The 17,265-nt window shown below is 40.8% G+C and overlaps 1 protein-coding gene across 6 annotated transcripts in view; it reads left to right on the forward strand.

Moving 5' to 3' along the window:
* The first annotated feature begins 322 nt into the window (after positions 1-322).
* Positions 323-17,265, forward strand: part of SENP6 (SUMO specific peptidase 6) — a 93,569-nt gene continuing 76,626 nt past the window's right edge. For 4 of the 6 annotated variants that reach the window (XM_084889247.1, XM_084889249.1, XM_084889248.1 and 1 more), the window contains exons 1-3: positions 323-533; positions 9,017-9,110; positions 11,072-11,132. In XM_084889247.1, the coding sequence (XP_084745373.1) occupies positions 482-533; positions 9,017-9,110; positions 11,072-11,132 (207 nt within the window). In that variant the 5' untranslated portion in view covers positions 323-481. The remainder of the gene's footprint in view (positions 534-9,016; positions 9,111-11,071; positions 11,133-17,265) is intronic. The other 2 variants (XM_084889251.1, XM_084889252.1) reach the window with 1 other exon arrangement.

Here is a 17,265-nt window from a genome sequence, read left to right on the forward strand (position 1 = left end):
GCGGGGTGGGCGGACGGCCGTAGCGGCGGCGGCGGCGGCAGCTGCAGGAGGGACGCGGCGCGCCGGTGCGCCAGACCGTAGCGGAGGCCTCGCCGCCTTGCGCCCGGGCGGGTGCGGCCATTTTTGCGGCCCGCGCCGAGGGGCGGCGTGAGCGCGCCCGCCTCCCGCTCTCTTCCCGGGGGAGCTTCTCGGGCGGCGTGCGGGGCGGTGGATGGGGAGTGGCGGGCCGCGCGGAGCCGGGCCCGGGAAGCGCCGCCGTCGTCGCCGCCGCGCCCCGCGCCCCACAGGCGCCTGAGGAGGAGCCCGGCGCGGCTAGGCCCGAGGCCCGCCTTTGTGTGAGGCCCGCCCGGCCGGAGCGCCCCCGCCCGCCGGCCCCGCGCAGCCCCCAGCCCGCAGCCCGCGGCGGTCCCCCTGCGGCGCGGCCCCCGCGCGGCGGCCTGCGGGCCGTGGACTAAGGCGGCGGCGGCGTGGGAGCAGGAAGATGGCGGCTGGCAGCAGCGGCGGCAGCTCCGGGGAGATCGCTTTTCTGGAAGGTACATCCATGGCTGCCCTTGCGGGGCTGGGGTGGGGGATCCGGGAACCTATGGCCCCTGACCCCCCGGGTATTCGATGGTTCGCGCCCGGTGTGTTCGGGCGATGTGGGGGGGGGGATGGGCTGCGGCCCGGTTCGAGGCCGCGGGTTCGAGAGTCTGGGCCGGGCCGGGCCGGGCCCGGCGGGGCGAGCGGGCGGGTGGAGGGGCTTCGAGCCCCCCCCCCCCCCCGAGCTGCACGCGTTTAAGTGTCACCTTTTTCGGATTTGGGGGTTTTGGGGTGGAGGCCTAAAGGATGGGTGTGCGTGGAAGGCTCCCAATGGCCGCGGTGGTGCGAGATCGGGGTGCAGCCCGCGTGGGGAGGGGGCGGCCGTCCTCCTGCGGGTGTTTTCTGTCCTCCCTCCGCCTCTTTTTTTTTTTTCTCGCGAAGCTTCCATCTTCCTTTTCGCAGTCCGCAGTCAGCTGAGGCCCGGCCTTCTGCGGCATTCTTACAAAATGCTAAAAATCTCTTGGATCAGGTAATTTATTTTAAAGAGAAAAGAAGGGAGATTCACCATCTCCGTTTGGGGGGGCAGTCGCCAAAGCTAAGGGACGCAGCTTGGCTGTTTCCCATGTTTGATGATCCGTTGGGAGGGAAAGGGAGACGTTTGCTGCGGGCGGATGGACACCGGCCTGCAGCAGAAAAAATAACCGTTTGCTCGTTATGGTTGGGAATGGTGGCAATGGGGATCGGTATGTTGGCTCTTTGCCGTCCTAAGGGCCCCCCCAAATGCAGCTAAACGCATTGTGGTCGTGGACAAAGAACGTTGCCTGCCTGGATGATGGCTTCGGGGCTGATGCCCTGGTCCCTGGGTGCACCCGGGGTGCGGGAAGATGGATGTATCTGCCCGTGGCAGGGATTGTTACAAAATTGGGTAATTTGGCAAGGTGATTTTCATGTGCAATATAAGTAATGCTTTTTAAAAAATTTTTTAAAGCTAATTAGAAACGTTTTCTAAATTAAGGACGTGCTTAACTGTGGCAACAACAGGTTCTTGAAGAGGGTGCTGAGGGGCGGGGAAGCCTCGCTTATGGTTTTATTAACGAGGCCTGGGAGCAGTGGTAGCTGCTCCACCTTCGTCTAATGAACGAGAAGGGCCGGAGAGATGTAGGTGGGAGAAGCGATCTTAATTTACGTAATCCTTCCAGGCGCGCATAGCAGAACAAAAGGAATCATAACCTTGCTAGGAAGCCAGCGTTTATCTGAAAGCGATGCGAATTTAATGTGAAATTCTCAGTAAGAAGATGTGGAAAGGGTGCATGTTTTCTTCTGGGTTCATTTAATATTATCTCCATTCTATCTCTATTTTGAGCAGAATAGGTGCCTGCTGGAGGCTGATAGCGATGCAGCTTGTGTTGCGTCATTTTTTTTTGTTTGTTTCGGTATTGGTACCTCAAAAGATGTCTTACCGTTGCTTATTATATATTCTGTTAATGCAGATGATTGCACTTTTATGTTGTGTTAAGTTTTAGGCTTCTATATGCTTTTGATTCAGTTTAAGTTTTGACTATATGAACATGGGGTAGAAAGCACAGATAGCCAGGCCGGTGTGCTCAGTGGTTGAGCTGTGATCTATGAACCAGGAGGTCACAGTTCAATTCCCAGGCGGGGCACGTGCCGGGGTTGCAAGCTTGATCCCCAGTGTGGGGCGTGCAAGAGGCAGCCGGTCAGTGATTTCCCTCCCTCCCTTCTCAAATAAATTGTGTGTGTGCATGTGTATATATGTGTGTATATATATGCATATATATATATACACACATATATACACACACACACACACACATATATATATATAAAAGAAATAGCACAAATAAAGCCAACAGACTGGGCAGATGTGAATTTCAAACTATTGCTTTTAGTTTATTCTAACTTAAAGGTCTATGAATGTCCAGGTGATAAATTTGAGTGTAGTCATGTCTACTTCATTCTCATAAGGAAAGCAAATGGTTACTTGCTTAGAATATGAGCTTTCTTGTTGGATTTTCATATATTGTACTGCATTTTTTGAAATAAAAATAATATTCACGAATCGTATTTTTTAATTTAATTCTTTTGTTTTTTTACTCATCTACATAGTATACTTTTCTTACTCTCCAGTAGACTTCTTGAAAAACTGATGTAGGTTTTCATTCACACATTAAATATTTGGAGCCTATTCTGTGCTAGATACTGTACCAAGGTGACTGTAGCAGTGTATATGATAACAACGTACTCGTTAATGAAATAAAGAAGATAATATAATAAAGGCTATGAAAGAAATATACTTATAGAACAAGGAAAGAATGGTAAAGCCATTTTACATAGTGTTAAAAATTCTGGAAAGAAAAAAAAAATTCTGGAAAGGCCTTCCTGAGGAGGTGACCACTTCAGATAGGATGATGCTGTACAGGTTCTGAGAGGATAATATATGGTTCCATTTGTTAAAAAGGTCATGAGTGAAATGCAAGCAGAGTGATGTGAAAGAGAAGCAGATCTATCATACAAGATAATAAATTTTTCATTTTGAGAAGTGGGAAGTTACTGAGTTTGGGGCTGAGGGATGCCATTATATAATTTATCTTTAAAAATTCCTGACTGCTCTGTGGAATGACTTATAGAAGAGCAAGAGTAAAAGCAGGAACATGCGTTAGAATATTATAGTAGTTTAGGGTTGGCATAGGATAGTGGCAGTGGAGATTGGGGAGAAGGAGTGGAGGGACTGAAGATACTTTTGGATGTAGAGCTAACAGAATTGTAATGGATTGTATATTGAGGGTCAGAATAAGGGAGGAATTAAAGATGACTCCCAGGTTTTTTTTTTTGAGATGTTGGGGGGCTAATTTCATTTACTGATCTGGAGTAGACTGGTAGAGGACCTAGAAGTTAATAGCGCTGCTTTGGTGAAAATGTGTTTGAAATGTCTTTATTCTAAATTATGTTTTACATTCTTATATCCACTAAGTAAATGCTGTTACCAACCATTTCTTTTTCTAGCTTCATTAAGGAAAAGGAGGCCTACTATCAACTGTTGTACATTATTTTGTACATGTAATATCCCATGAAAATGGTGTGACTTTAATTAGATCACAGCTTGTATTGAATTTTTTTCTTTCTCTTCTTTGACTTGATTCTTTCTGTACTATTCATTTAAGGTTGTCTTATCACCCCTTTTCAGATGTGATAGTTTGGCAGGTTTCTCTTTGTTCATTCATTTAACAGATATTTATTGAGCAACTCTAATATTGTAGGTACTATGCTGAGAGGCACAATGGGTGGGGGTGAGGGTGAGAATGGTTTCTTCATGGAGTTTCTAGTCCAGAGAATAAAGTCAGTGGTCAAATAATCACACTTATAAATGTAAAATTATAACAAGTGCAGCAAAAAAGGATTATTCATAATAATGAGAATTTGATCTAATCAGGGCAGTTGAAAAATAAAATGTAGGTAGACAGTGCTTTCCAGGCAAAGGGAATAAAATAGAGGGAGCATGGCATGTTTAGGAAACTAAAAGGAGGACAGTGTGGTGCTAGCAAGGAGAGTGGTACAAGATTGGAGGTGCCATTATTAGGTTTGTTTTAAAAAAGGTCATTGGTTACCTGGTTACCACATAGAGAAAGCTTTAGAGAGGAGCAAGAGATTATCAATGAGACTAGTTAGGAAACTGTTGCAGTATAGGGCAGAAGTGATGTTAGCTTGCTCTTATATCCTTACTTTTGATATATTCCCCTTCTCTCCTCTAGAACCTCTTAACAAGTTTACTTCCTTTCACATTTGTTTCCTTTTTATGTTGCACTTGTTCATATATAGTTTGCTTTCCCTTTTCCTTTTTTACTAAATAATTGCTCAGCAATATTTTCTTCCATTTTTTTTCCTGCTTTCCCTTTTATTCATATACTAGAGGCCTGGTGTATGTGTGCATGGGTGGGGATGTGTGTCCCCTTAGTCCAGTCTGCACTCTCTCTAATCCAGAATCCCTCTCATAATCCTGGACCACTGGCTCCTAATCACTCACCTGCCTGCCTGCCTGCCTGGTCGCCTCTAACTGCCCCCAACTCTGCTCCCACCCCCACTGACCTGGTCGCCCCTAACTGCCCCCACACCACCACCACCAACCTGGTCACCTCTAACTGCCAGCCTGGTTATCCCCAACTGCCCCCCCTGTCCGCCTGGTCGCCCCTCACAACCTTCCCTGCCAGCCTGGTTGCCACATGCAGCCTGCTTGTTCAGTCATTTGGTCATCCCTCACTAACCCCTCTGCTGGCCTGGTTGTAGGCAGCCATCTTGTGAGAGCGTGAGGGTTAATTTGTATGTTACTTCTTTATTATTTAGGACTAGAAGCTCCATGCATGAAATTCGTGCAAGGGCTGTCTCGTGGGCCTGCGGCCCCATCCACTGGTCATTCCAGAGGTCATTCTGCTGGCTGGTCTAATTAGCATATTAGCTCTTTATTATATAGGATACACACACCCACACCTCTTTGTTTTACTATTTATTCTGGGCCCATCTTCCTTGGTGGACTTGGCCCAGTAGGGCAATTTGCTGTATTGCCCTCTATACCAGCAAAATTGCCTTTATCTCCAAATGAGGAGTGTCTTCCATTTCCGCTAAGCCATACTTAGCCATACTTAATTGGTTATAAATACATATAATTGTAATTCAACTCTCATTAGTTTGTCACTTTCACTGGGGACAGTAAATACTTCACATTACCTCTTAACTAAAGCACAATTTCTCCTAGATGATCGGTATTCCATGAATATGTGTAAAGTCTTTAGTTTCAGTCTGCCCAGGGGAACACACCACAAAGTTATCCATTTAGCCCTGATCATTTTTCTTTTGGTTGCACCACTTTAATTTTTAATTTATCCTTATTGTTAAAAGTATTACACATGTCCTTTTTCCCCATCAGTGACCCCCTCCGCTCTTCTCCCATCCACAAATTCTTTAGCTAATCTCTTCTTGAGCACTGCCCGCCCCCCCTCCTGTCTTCTCTCTTAAATTAATCAGTCTGTTCCATGCTTCAGTGTCTCTAATTATACCATTTTTAAAAACTACATCATGGGAAACCAAGATGGCAGCGTAGGTGAGTATCTAATCTGCCACCTTGCACAACAATTTAAAACTACAACTAAAAGACAAAACAGCTATCATCCAAAACCACGAGGAACCTGGCTGAAAGAGAAAGGAGCACAAGCGCTGAAAAGCTGAAAAGTTAGGTACAGAGGCACGCAAATTGGGCTGGTGGCGGGCGACTGGGCGTGCAGCTTTTTTTCAACCAGAAGAGAAACAAGCTCCCGATCACTTCGAAATCCAGTTTCTAGGGTCACACGGGGCACCCAGACGCTTACGGGGAGAAGCTGGTCTGTTGGACAATGGTCAAAGTGAGGGTGATTTTTTTGCAGAGGTGCGCTTAGCAATCGTTGTTTACTGCACTGGAGCACGGGGACACGGGGACTTGGATACACTGAAAGGCAGAGACTGCTGATGGAAGCCATCACTGTTTGCCACACCCCAGCCTAGTGACATCCTGAGACTCAGCCCTGCCCTGAGGCCTCGCCCAGGCTCAACACAGCTGCTTTTGCATAAGCAGTGAAAATGCCTAGAAAAAGAAGATCGTAAACAAAAGAAATTAAGAACAAAAGACTGGATATAGAGTTCAAAACCATGGTTATAAGGTTTTTCAAGAATTTCATAGAAAAGGCTGATAAATTAAACGAGACCCTTGAGGATATGAAAAAGAAATTAAACCAACTAGAAATTAAACATACACTGACTGAAATAAAAAATATTATACAGAGACCCAACAGCAGACTAGAAAAACACAAGAATCAAGTCAAAAGATTTGGAATATAAAGAGGCAAAGGACACTCTTCCGCAGAAGCAGGAAGAAAAGAGAATCCAGGAAGTTGAAGATAGTGTAAGAAGCCTCTGGGACAACTTCAAGTATACCAACATCAGAATTATGGGAGTGCCAGAAGAAGAGACAGAGCAAGACACTGAAACCTATTTGGAGAAATAATGACCGAAAACTTCCCCTACCAGGTGAAAGAAATAGACATAGAAATACCTATCTATCAACTTACGGGTGCACAGAACCCCAAACAAAAGGAATCCAAAGAAGACCACACCAAGGCACATCATAATTAAAATGCCAAGAGCAAAAGACAGAGAATCTTACAAGCAGCAAGAGAAAAACAGTTAGTTACTATAAGGGAGCACCCATATGACTATCAGCTGATTTCTCAACAGAAACCATGCAGGCCAGAAGTGAGTGGCAAGAAATATCCAAAGTGATGAATAGCGAGAACCTACAACCAAGATTATTGTATCCAGCAAAGTTATTCAGAATTGAAGGGCATATAAAGATCTTCACAGATAAGAAAAAGCTAAAGGAGTACCTCACCACCAAACCAGTATTATATGAAATGCTAAAAGGTGTTCTTTAAAAAGAGGAAAAAAGTAAAACATAAAGATAAAAATTATGAACAACAAATACATATCTATCAAATCTAAAAGTCAAGTGAATTAAAAATCTGAGGAACAGAATAAACTGGTGAATATAATAGAATCAGGACCATAGAATGGGAGGGGATTAATAATTCTCAGGGGGAAAGGGGTGTCTGTGTGGGGGATTTGGGAAGAGACTGGACAAAAATCATATGCCTATGGATGAGAACAACGGGGGGGAGGGGGAGGTAAGGGCAGAGGGTGGAGTGGGGACCAGGTGGAGGGGAACTATAGGGGGGGAGAGAAACAATTGTAATAATATGAACAATAAAGGTTTATTTTTAAAAAATTATGGGCTTTTCTGGGCCATCCTATCTAATAAAGAGGGAATATGCTATAAACCTCACACTATTGCAAAGATGTCGGCACACACAACCAATGAGGGAATATGCTAATTAACTTTCCCACCCTCAAAATGACAGCACCCACAGCCAATAAGGAGGGGATATGCTAATTGACTGTCATGTCCTCAAATATGACAGCCCCCACAGTCACAAGATGATGGTGGGCAGTCCCTTCAGTCCCCCAACTGCCCAAGGCTGCCCTGAGGCACAGGCAAGCCTCAGATGGCTGCTGCCCAGCTGCCCAGGGCCACCCGAGGCTCAGGTAACCAGGGCCAGCTGAGGCTTGTGCTGACGGCAGTGGCAGCAGCAGAGGTGTGATGGGGGAGTCGCCTTCCCCTGATTCCCAGGTTGCTTCCCACCCCTAAGGGCTCTTGGACTGAGAGCGGGCATGTCTGCCCCCTAGAGTGCATGAATTTTCATGCGATAGGTCTCTAGTGTGTGTTATAAAACATTTGGTCCCAAACCTAAATAATTGTGAATTTATGGTTAGGAATTCTCTACTCATGGGAATGTATACTTAGAATATATATATAGTTTATATAGTTCAATCCAAAATTTCAGAGGCAAGGACAGGACATTATTATTATTACTATTCCCATTGTTGAATTCTTCAGTGAGTTTCTTTTATTCTAGTTCACTCAATAAGAGTGTTGCCCTTCAGGTGTTCTGGTATTCAGTCTGACCCTTTACTTTGTTGTGTCCCCAAACTTTATATATATGTTGATTTTAGATAGAGATGGAGGGAGGGAGAGAAAGACACACATCCATGTGTGAGAAACACACACTTGCACACTCCCTATTGCCGAATGAGCCTGAAATGTTGGCATGTGCTCTGACCCTAGGAATCAGATGGGACCTTTTGGTGCATCGGACCATGCTCAGTGACATGAACCACACCAGCCAGGGCTCTGGGGCTCTAAACTGGTTTTTAAAAACCAGGCTCTGGGCCATCAGGATTTTGTCATGTGGCTTCAAATGACAACTTCAGAAGTTTATTTCTCTAGGTTCCCACTTACCAGTTTATGACTTCAACAGTTTTCAGTCATGCACTTAAAATTTTTTTAAACTCATAATGAGCATGCTTGGTTTTCTGATATGGAAGTTTTTTGAAGTGCTGCTCTCAAAGTGCAAGTACCATCATTAGGACTAAGACATAATGTTCTTATTGGACTGAGATATATTGCCAACACAAATCTTTTGTTTCTTTTCTGTTAAAAGGCAGAGATGGTGAAGGTAAAGGAAAGGTCAGTTAGTGGTCTAGATATGGTTCTCATAAATAAGGCAAGCAAACTAACAGGCACTGATTTCTAGAATCGGTGATCAATGATGGAGATACAGGGTTGATTTTTTAAAATATTTCATACATATTTGTGTGTGTGTGTGTGTCCCCATTTTTATTGTATTTTACAAATTTGAGCTGCTTTTTCTAGCAAACTGACATATGGATGACATTAAAGTGTTCTTTCTCTCTTTAGGGAAAATAAGGTGTTCATGAGCAGTAATCAAAGACATTCAAGTGAAAAGAAAATCTAGGCTAAAAGAGCTTGAGGAATACTCAATTTCATTTTATAGATAATAGCTCTATTAATGAATACTTATCTTTGTTTTTATTTCAGCTTTAACTAGATCAGAATCTAAGAGAGATGGAGGTTTTAAAAATAATTGGAGCTTTGATCATGGAGAAGAAAGTGAAGGAGATACAGATAAAGAGTAAGATTTTTTCCCCCTCAGATATTTTATAAGAATGAAACTTTTCATCAGAAAAGTAATATAAATTATTTTCTATGGAAATATTTTTAAGAGTATGGTATTCTTAAGAAAATATTGACTCTTCTAATAGCATTAATGAAGAAAAAGCAGTTCTTTATTGGTAAATAATTTTGTGTTATATTTATCTTTTGAAATTATAAATAAGTGCATCCAACATTTATTACCTTATGATTAAATATAAATCAGACTACAGATTTCCAACTAAATAAATTGTTCCTTAGTAAAAATAAATACGGAATTCTATTCAGTGATTTGAAAAGCTACCATTTATCTTGAGTAAGTAAGTGAACCTAGATTAAGACTTCTGAATTTTGTATGAAACTTTAGATCCTGTGGTAACTTTCTTCCCAGTTACACCCTCACCACTATGTCCATCTCACATTAGACTATCACCAGAGAGAGCAGAAACACTATAAATGGTAAACACAAGTGTTGACCCAGTAGAAGCTAAGCAAAGTGTACATTATATTTGTTAATGTACTTGGAATTGCTTCTATGAAAAATTTCAAATAGTGGTTTTAAATAGAACCTTTTGTATCAGACAGAATTTGTATTGCAGATTCAGCATCGCTATAGTTTCTGGGTTTATTGATCTAATTTTTTCCTTAACCAGAACAAATAGCAAATTTAGAGAAACACAAATATATATACACCAAGTTTTATCAAAGCTATAAATATGTTTTAGAAATTTTACACAAGTAGTCATTCAGAGTATATTGTAGGTGCTTCATTTCTTTCTGGGCAACAGCTCCATTCATCATTACCATTTTATGTGCCTTCACCTATGAGCTATTGAACTGAAGTTTTATTTGAAGGAGAGCTTAGAATTAGTAAGTTTCTCACTTAAAATTGGCATTTTATGGTCTTTTATTTCTGATTATTTTTCAATTTAAAATAGTTTTTGTTAGATATTTAGTACATAGGTTCTGTAACAAAGACAGCCATTTTGAAAAAATTGCAATTAAATCTGAAATTAAATTGAGTAGAAAGTATATCATATAAAAATATTTTTGTAAAGTGTTTGGAAGGAGAGAATTTTTAGCATTAAAAAAGTTGGCATCTATATAAGTAGTAACGAAACATTTTACGTTTTGACTATAAATAGTTAGGATTTCACTGAAAATAGCTTATAGAGTTGCCTTCACAAGGGTGTATTTTAAGTTCCTCTGTGAAAAGATTTGTTGTAGGTATGTAAAAAATTGTCTTTTAAGGTGCTACCTGTCCTGTATGTTTTATTTATGAATCATACTCTTTGGTTCCTCATTATAAGTGGACCTTCCATGGCTCTTGCTTTTTGAACAAGTTGATATAAACATGAACTGTTTATTAATAGATATATCATTCTGATTTTTTTAAATATCAGGCCAGTGATTCTCAGTGAACAGTTGATAGTTCTTTTAAAGTGGTAGAGGTATAGCTATTTTATTGTGATAATACTGTTGGAATTACTTACTTTTCATTAGCTAATGTTTTCTACCAGCTTGTTTCTCTGTCCTTTCCCCCTAATTTTAAATCCATGTCAGAAAGTAAAAATGAGTGACCATATATGAAATCTGTATATCAGATGACAAATACTTTATTCATTATGGTGGGGAATGATGATCAACAAACCATGATGCCTCATAGGCCCAATCTGGCCCACCACTAGATTTTTTGTTAATTGTTTTATTGGAACACAACTACACATATACTAGTAATCTATGGTGGCTTTTATACTATAATGGAAAAGATGAATAGTTGATATGGCAATACTATGGTCTATCAAGCCTAAAATATTCTATTGCCCTTTACAGAAAATGTTTGCTGATCCCTGAATTAGGTGAACAAAGAAGATAAAACTGAATTTAATGTATGGGTCATAATTGCCATTTAAGGTTTCTTCCCCCTTATTTTATATGCAGTGAGGCAAATCTACTCAGTATAGATGAAGATGAGGATTCTGATACCTCAAAAGGAAAAAAGGCAAGTGTTGCTTTTTTAATTTAAAAATTATTTTTAGGTTATATACTAAAAATGAATATTTCAAAAGATGTTAACATCTTAAATTAAGTCCCAACCTCTCTGTTTCCTATCCCAGAGGCAAATGATGTTCCCAGTTTCTTGTTTTTCCTATCAGTATTTATGTGTTAAACCAAAATATATATTCTCATCTCACCTCCTTACATTTACATAATTAGTAGTATCCTATACACACGTTTTCTAATCTTCTAAAAATGAATATGTCTGAAGACCATCCATGAAAGTTTATTAAAAGTATCTCCATTCTTTTCAATGTACCATTTCATTTCATGTTGTACTGTTATTATTCATTACCACCACATTTATGGTGTTTTCTACCCCCTGCATCCCCCGCCCCAAATAATTTTGAGTAAATTAGTCTTCTGTATGAGTAATTTTGCCCACACACAAATATATCTGTAGGATGAATATAGGAGAGCTGCTGTATCACGTTCACATTAGATATATTTCTAATTTTCTTATACCTGATTTATACTTAATTTATCAGCAATGTCTGAGAATGCCCATTTCCTCAAATTTTTTTTTTTTTAATATATTTTATTGATTTTTTACAGAGAGGAAGGGAGAGAGATAGAGAGTTAGAAACGTCTATGAGAGAGAAACATCGACCAGTTGCCTCTTGCACACCCCCTACCTGGGATGTACCCGCAACCAATGTACATGCCCTTGACCGGAATCGAACCTGGGACCTTTCAGTCCACAGACCGACGCTCTACCACTGAGCCAAACTGGCATCGGCCATTTCCTCAAACTTTTGTTACACTGTTATCAACCTTTTGATTTTTGCCAGTGAAAAATAGTATCTTATTTCCTTCTTCATGAATGAGGTGGAAAATATTTCATATATGTAGTCCATTTATTTTTCTGGATAACTGTCAATTAATATCCTTTGTCCATTTTTCTATTTGTTCTTTAGAGTATTATTGATTCATAGGAATCCTATTTATATTGAGTCTGAGATCCACATTTTGACATCTGAAATCTGTCTAGGTGCATATTATAATTTCATGACATGATTTAATTTAAAAAATGTCTGCATATTAGTACATACAATAATTATACATCTTAGAAGGTCTTAGGTTTGATGAAATACTGTTGTTGTTGTTTTAAATACTGGCTCATTGCTTTGATATTATTTGCTAATATTTTAAACCAATTTTTTTTCTTTTGTCTTTGCTATTCATGGTTATTGCCTTGGAGAAAATGTATTTTCTTATGTTGTTAAGTATGTGTCTTGGGTTTAGTGTCATAGTTCCTAATGATGATAACTTAATTACTTATTTGCTTTACCTATTACGTACATTAAATAATTTCACAATACCAATGTATAGTAATAAAAGCATAATATGCTAATTAGACTGATGTCCTTCTGGATGTCCTTCTGTCCAGAAGGACAAAGCCAGGGCTATGAGGAACATCTGGACCCTGGGTGCCAGTGGGAAGGCGGTGCCAGCAGCCTGGGGAAGGAAGGCCTATGTGTGCAGGAATTTCTTGCATCGGGCCTCTAATTAAAATATAATTAATAAAATGATTTAAACTTTCTTTATCCTATTTTTTTCCTTGTTGTTTGGTGGCACCACCAGGTATATTCCGCTAGGAATGTATATTTAAATTACTGTGTTAAAATTATTTATTCCTGGTTGGTAATTCCATCAGCTAGATGAGAGCAAGGTTTTAAAAATTTTTGTTTTGTTCTTTCTTTCTTTCTTTCTTTCTTTCTTTCTTTCTTTCTTTCTTTCTTTCTTTCTTTCTTTCTTTCTAATGCACCGATAAACTTCGCAAGAAGTCAATTTATTTTTTTAATAAATCTTTATTGCTCAGACTATTACAATTGTTTCTCCTTTTCTCCCCCATAGCTTCCTTCCACCCGGTTCCCGCCCCACCCTCTGCCCTTACCTCCTCCCTCTCTCTCTCTCCCCCCAGTCATTGTCCTCATCCATAGGTGTACGATTTTAATCCAGTCTCTTCCTGCACCCCCCACATCCCTTTCCCCCTGATAATTATCAATCCACTCCCTTTCTTTGCCCCTGAATCTATTATATTCACCAGTTTATTCTGTTGTCAGATTTTTAATTCTCTTGATTTTTAGATTCACTTGTTGATGTATATGTATTTGTTGTTCATAATTATTATCTTTTTTTTCTTCTTCCTCTTCTTAAAGAATACCTTTCAGCATTTCATATAATACTCGTTTGGTGGTGATGAACTCCGTTAGCTTTTTCTTATCTGTGAAGCTCTTTATATGCCCTTCAATTCTGAATGATAACTTTGCTGGGTACAGTAATCTTGGTTGTAGGTTCTCGCTATTCATCACTTTGGATATTTCTTGCCACTCCCATCTGGCCTGCATGGTTTCTGTTGAGAAATCAGCTGATAGTCATATGGGTGCTCCCTTATAGTAACTAACTGTTTTTCTTTTGCTGCTTGTAAGATTCTCTGTCTTTTGCTCTTGGCATTTTAATTATGATGTGTCTTGATGTGGTCCTCTTTGGATTCCTTTTGTTTTGAGTACTGTGCACTTCCTGTACTTGTAAGTCTATTTCTTTCACCTGGTAGGGGAAGTTTTCGGTCATTATTTCTTCAAATAGGTTTTCAGTGTCTTGCTCTGTCTCTTCTTCTGGCACTCCCATAATTCTGATGTTGGTACACTTGAAGTTGTCTCAGAGGCTTCTTACACTATCTTTAACTTCCGGATTCTCTTTTCTTCCTGCTTCTCCGGAAGAGTGTCCTTTGCCTCTTTGTATTCCAAATCTTTGACTTGATTCATGTGTTCCTCCAGTCTCTTGTTGGATCCCGGTATAACATAATTAAATTTCTTGGCCTTTTCTAGGAAATTCTTGAAAAACCTTATAACTGTGGTTTTGAACTCTATGTTTAGTTTTTTATTCTCCTCCATCTCTTTTGTTTGAGATCTATTTCCTTGACTCGGCATTTTTGCTGCTTCCCGGAGTTGGTAGGATCGCTTTGTGTGTTTGGTGTCCCAGTGGGTCAGCCTCCCCAGTTACCTGAGGTAGATACTCTTGGTGCTCCCCTTTGTGCACTGCGTGAACAGCCTTGTTACAGTTAAGTCTTTTTTAAAAAATATATTTTATTGATTTTTTATATCAAAGAGAGGAAGAGAGTGACACAGAGAGTCAGAACATCGATGAGAGAGAACCATCGATCAGCTGCCTCCTGCACACCCCCCACTGGGCATGTGCCCGCAACCAAGATGTATGCCCTTGGCGGAATCGAAGCTGGGAGCCTTCAGTCTGCAGGCCTGACTCTTTATCCACTGAGCCAAGCTGGTTTTGGCTGTAGTTAAGTCTTGATTGTTGTTGGTATCACTGGGAAGAATTGACCTCCAGGCCAATTGGATGTGAGTATCAGCTGTGTTTACTCTGGGATACCTTCTGTATTGGAGACAGTCTTATAGGATCAGATTTGGAAAATTGCAAAAGTCTTTGTGCTCAGCTTGGATGGGGCAGAGTCTCAGGGCTGAGCTGACAGTATTGACTTCCCGTCAGCCTGCCCTTGTGCGCTCCCCTGAGTTTCCGCCTAATGGTCCAGATTCCCCGTATAAGAGTGTGGGTGCCCCAGGGGTTCACTCAGAATTGGGTTGGGTCTCCGTAATCTGATTTATACTTAATTTATCCTTAATATATGTAAATTCCTGTTTCCTGTAACCTTGTAGAGAATGTGGTCAAACTTAAGTTTTTAGACATTCTGGCATAGCACCCTCTTACGTATTTCCCATACTTAACAGTTGAATAGATTTTAGAAACATTTAAATTTACTTTCTCCATCCTTGTAGAGGTTTTTGTCCGAAACAACTTTTGTCATGATTAGGGAATTTACAGAATTTGAAGTTTTTTTTCTTAGTACTCTTTTAGTATTTTCCTTATTAGATTTACACTGAAAAACTAGAAGGTTTTTCTTACTGTAATTTCTTAGAATGCTACTGTTAAATATTCTTCAGACAGAGAAATATTGAACTTTGGAGAAAAATAAAAAGTGTTCAATCACTGACTTCTATGACATTGGTCTTTGATCTTTTATTGCTTGAGATTCCCTCAAGCCAGTGGTTCTCAACCTTTCTAATGTCGCAACCCACAAGTTGAGAACCACTCCTGTAGAGCCTAAGACCATCATAAAACACAGATATTTACATTACGATTCATAACCAGTAGCACAATTATTATGAATTAGCAACAAAAATAATTTTATGGTTGGGGTTCACCATAACATGAACTGTATTAAATGGTTGAAGCATTAGAAAGGTTGAGAACCACTGCCTTAAGCTTTTAATTAAGTATTTGTCTTGTTACATATTTTTTAAGTACATAAATTTTGACTTTTTTTTAAAAAAAAAAAACCTTTTTGACACTTACATGTATCCAGTGATATCTAAAGATAATTATGATTTCATACTCAGCAGCATCTATTTTAAAAAAGTTTTACAAGTATAATACATCCTCTTTAAGTTGAAAATATTATATTTTGCCCTTTTTCTTAAATTTATATTTTCTTTCAGTTTCTCACAGGATTTTGACTTTACATATCTATTTTAACTTCATGTGAGGTATTTTTATGGGATGGAAAGATTTTAATTTATTCTATATCTTACCTAATAATAGACAAACATGTAAATTGACTGTACCTTCACTAAGCCTGTAGCCAATCAGTGACTATGCAAATTAACCCCAAAAAGATGGCGATTAATTTGCATACGTAGGCTCCGAGAGTCTGTGTCCCAGGAACATCCTGGCATTCAGGTCACTCTGTGAGGTAAGGCCTGAGGTAGGAGCGGACCCCCTACCTTCGATCGCAGGGAGCTGGGGGCCACTCCGGCACCAGGCCGAAAGCCTTGGTTTTGGCCTGGTGCAAGAGCAGACCCCCGTGATTGATTGCAGGGAGCTGGGGGTCCGCTCCTGCCCAAGAGGCTTTTGGCCTGGGCGGGGGCTGTGCTGGTGATCAGAGGGAGCTGGAGGGGCCCTCGATTGGTGTGAACTATAGAGGAGGCACCTTTTCTGACGGCACATTGGCTAGGCTTTCTATATGCCACTGGAAATATTCTTAGTAACTTGGGTAATAAGAATTCTAAAAGGTCATCTAGGGTTTTTCTATCACACTTCTGGAGACAAAAATGAAGGTCCGCTGCTGGAGAGCTAAGAAATGTCATATTCTGCCCTAGCCGGTTTGACTCAGTGGATACTGCCTTGGCCTGCTGACAGCAGGGTCTGGGTTTGATTCTGATCAAGGGCATGTACCTAGGTTGCAGGCTCCTCTTTGGCCAGGCCCAGATAAGGGCTCATGCAGGAGGCAACCAATCAAAGTGTTCCTCTCACTTTGATGTTTCTCTCTGTCTTTCCCTTTCTCTTCCACATCCTCTAAAAGTAATTGGAAACATATCTTCAGGTGAGGATTAAAAAAAGAAAGAAAGAAAGAAATGCATATCCTATGAAAGACACATCTTGAAAATGCCTAAAGAAAGTTGTCATTTTTTCTTGGTGAAGGGACTGGAGCCCGTGTTAAATAAAACACCTTGGTGTCTGCGGTGACTGGCAGTGGCTGCAGCAGCAGAGTGATGGGGCTGGTGCCTTCCCCTGATCAGCCAGGTTGCCTCCCAAAAAGGGAGGCCAGTCTGTGGCTTAAGCCCACTCCCCATGGGGTGCGGACCTAAGCTATCAGTATGATTTCCCTGAGGGCTCCTAGTATGTGAGGGGGCAGGTTGGGCTGTGGGATCCTTCTACCCCCAGTGCACAAACTTCGTGCACTGGCCCTCTAGTACTTTAATAAAAAGGTAAATGCCACCTGGTGAAAGATTAGACCTAAAAGTCCAGGAAGCGCACAGAACCACAAACAAAAGGAATCCAAAGAGGACCACACCAAGACACATTATAATTAAAATTCCAAGAGCAAAAGACAAAGAGAATATTAAAAGCAGCAAGAGCAAAGCAGGTAGTTACCTATAAAGGCGCACCCATACGATTGTCAGCTGATTTCTCAGCAGAAACCATGCAGGCCGGATGGGAATGGCAAGAAATATTCAATGTAATGAATAGCAAGAACCTACAGCCAAAAATACTCTACCCAG

Source organism: Pipistrellus hanaki (assembly GCF_964339955.1).
Source record: "Pipistrellus hanaki genome assembly, chromosome: 7".
Classification (NCBI taxonomy): domain Eukaryota; kingdom Metazoa; phylum Chordata; class Mammalia; order Chiroptera; family Vespertilionidae; genus Pipistrellus; species Pipistrellus hanaki.